Source organism: Nannospalax galili, unplaced genomic scaffold (assembly GCF_000622305.1).
Source record: "Nannospalax galili isolate Female #2095 unplaced genomic scaffold, S.galili_v1.0 scaffold21400, whole genome shotgun sequence".
Taxonomy (NCBI): domain Eukaryota; kingdom Metazoa; phylum Chordata; class Mammalia; order Rodentia; family Spalacidae; genus Nannospalax; species Nannospalax galili.
Window position 1 is genome coordinate 24 of NW_008346627.1, and position 2,586 is coordinate 2,609.

General features: G+C 37.4%; 1 protein-coding gene across 1 annotated transcript in view; it reads left to right on the forward strand.

The window, feature by feature from the left end:
• Positions 1-745: 745 nt before the first annotated feature.
• The window catches only part of LOC103742094 (zinc finger protein 85), a 6,711-nt gene continuing 4,870 nt past the window's right edge, over positions 746-2,586 (forward strand). Inside the window, 2 exon segments of the mRNA XM_017800599.2 lie at positions 746-984; positions 1,865-1,960. Of these exon segments, the coding sequence (XP_017656088.2) occupies positions 834-984; positions 1,865-1,960 (247 nt within the window). The 5' untranslated portion in view covers positions 746-833.

Sequence of the window (2,586 nt, forward strand, 5' to 3'; positions counted from 1 at the left end):
AATTTTACCATTTAAATATCATAAAGTCATTGCTGAAGAGATGGGTCAAGGTGATTAAGAGCACTGTTCTTGCAGAGGACCCAGGTTCGGATCACAGCACCCATATGGCAGCTAACAGCCATCCATGACTCCAGTTCCAGGGTGTCTGATGCCATCTTCTGACCACCACGAGCATTGCACAACACTTGTGTACTTACATACATGCAGGCAATACACTCATACACATAAAATGAAAATAATTAAAAAAACTTTCATGAAGTTGTAATGTCTGTACAGATTTTGTGGACTCTCTGTCATGCTGTGATGATTTGAATGAGAATTGTCCCCCACAGGCTCCAAGTATTTGAATTCTTGTTGATTTTGTTATACTTTTAGCAGAGGTTCAGACAGTGTGGCCATGATGGAGTGAGCACATCACTGGGGGTGGGCTTTGAAAGTTAATAGCCATGTGTCATTTTCAGTTTCATTCTTTATGCATCATGTGTCTGCTTGAAGATATGAGGTCTCAGCTTTCTGATCCAGTTGCCTCGTGCCATGCTCTCTGCCATGAGAGACTCTTATCTCTCTGGAACCCCAAGCCAAATAAAGTATTCCTTCTAAAAGTTGCCTTGGTATGGTAATTTTCACAGCAACAGAAGTAACTAATAGAGATGATTAGTTAGATAAAACATTCTTTAAGAATACTAGTAAGTATTCTTACTAGTATGATATAAAAATTGTCTTACTGAACAGCTCACGTCAGTTGCCAGAGTCATAACCAGTTTTTGTACTTCTCATTTCACCTGGCATCACACTAGGACTCTGTCAGTGAACACACAGTCAATGTGCTATTTATGTGTATTCATTTTTTATTTCAGGACTTGTTAACATTCAGCGATGTGGCTGTTGATTTCTCCCCAGATGAGTGGGAACACCTGGAACCTGCTCAGCAGTCTCTGTACAGGGATGTGATGTTAGAGAACTACAGAAACCTAGTCTCTGTGGGTAAGGATAACATCCCTACAGAACTCCTAATTTCTTTCCTTTCAAGAATGTTGTGGTCTCTGCTTTGCAGGAATGAGATACAGATTTCTACTTTAAAGAGAACAATTGTGATGTCATTGATGTTGATAAGAAAGTGTTCCTGTTTCTTCTTCTCATTATCACTCTGCTCTTTCTTGAAATAACATACACCCATCCTTGATTAGCAGTAAATATAGCAATTCTATGTCACATAGCATTCTGGGATACTTCTTGAATTCCAATTTCTTTCCCTTTAACTTTGATTTGGTAGTCATTCTGGGCTACTTCTTAAAGTTCAGTACCTTTTCCTTTAACTTTGTTTTAGTAGTAAGTAGAAGTGGATCTCAAGATCTGCAAATTGTTAGTGTGTTCCCATATGTCCTTTGGGAAACCGCATTGTATTTGTTACTTTTCTGTTGCTGTATAGAAACACTGTGACCATGGGAACTTACAAAGGTTGATTTACTTTATGGTTCCAAAGGGGCATGGTGGCAGAGGTGGCTGGAGTGGGAGCAGAAGCTAAGTGCTCTCATCTTCAAGCAGGTATAGGAAGCTAAGAGAGTGACTGCATATCTGGCAAGGCTTAAGAACACTCTAAGTCCCACACCTACCTCCTCAGTGATGTGTTTCCTCCAGCATGGCCACATCTTGTAAGACCCCACAACAGTACCACCAACTGGGGACAAAATGTTCAAATACTTGGCTCCTATAAGGGACATTTTCATCAAACCACCACACTCATTTAGACAGTGTTCTTGAATCCTTTATCATATCTTTTCTAATAGACATAGTAATATGACAGATACCTGAATTGTTACAGGTAGAATTAAAATAAATGCCATGTCTTTTATCTAATAATCAGGTCTTGCTGTCTGTAAGCCACATCTGATTACCTTTTTGGAGAAATGTAAAGAGCCCTGGGATGTGAAGAGACCAAACACAATGAACAGATTCCCAGGTAAGTAGGTAGAAATAGATGAAGCAGAGAATAGAGGTGTGAGGCGCAAAGGTCAAGGAGCAAACCGCAAGGTTAAGTAATATTTACTGTATGTGTATTCTAAAGTGTCTTCATCTACTATCAAAGGGAATTAAGTTACTTTCATCTATATGCTTTTGTGACTAAGGCTATAATTAAGTTTAAAGTCTTCATTTGGCCATCACGTAACAGTATAACTATTACTGTTCTCTACTGTGTTCCATAGATCTACTCGTTTAACTTTATGTCAGCATAAAACTGTTTTGATTTCTGTTGTTTTTGGATGTGTTTTATGTTCAGGAAGTCTGATGCTTCATAATTTTTCTCATGAGTTGTTAAAATCTTTCTTCGTTGACATGAGAGATTCGTCTGATTTTTGGAATTGAGTTTGCTACTACTTCTAAGAATAACTTTTAGATTTTGATGATAGAAATTATACAGACTCTCTGGATCATATCAGATATGAAAGTTATCTTACTTTTAACTTATTACTCTGTAATAATATCAGTTAAGAACATATGGATTAAATGACACATATATTTAGGTTTTCTTATATCTACATCTTTCATTGTTGATTTCTTTTATTCTGTTTAGGAATAAAACTGCTG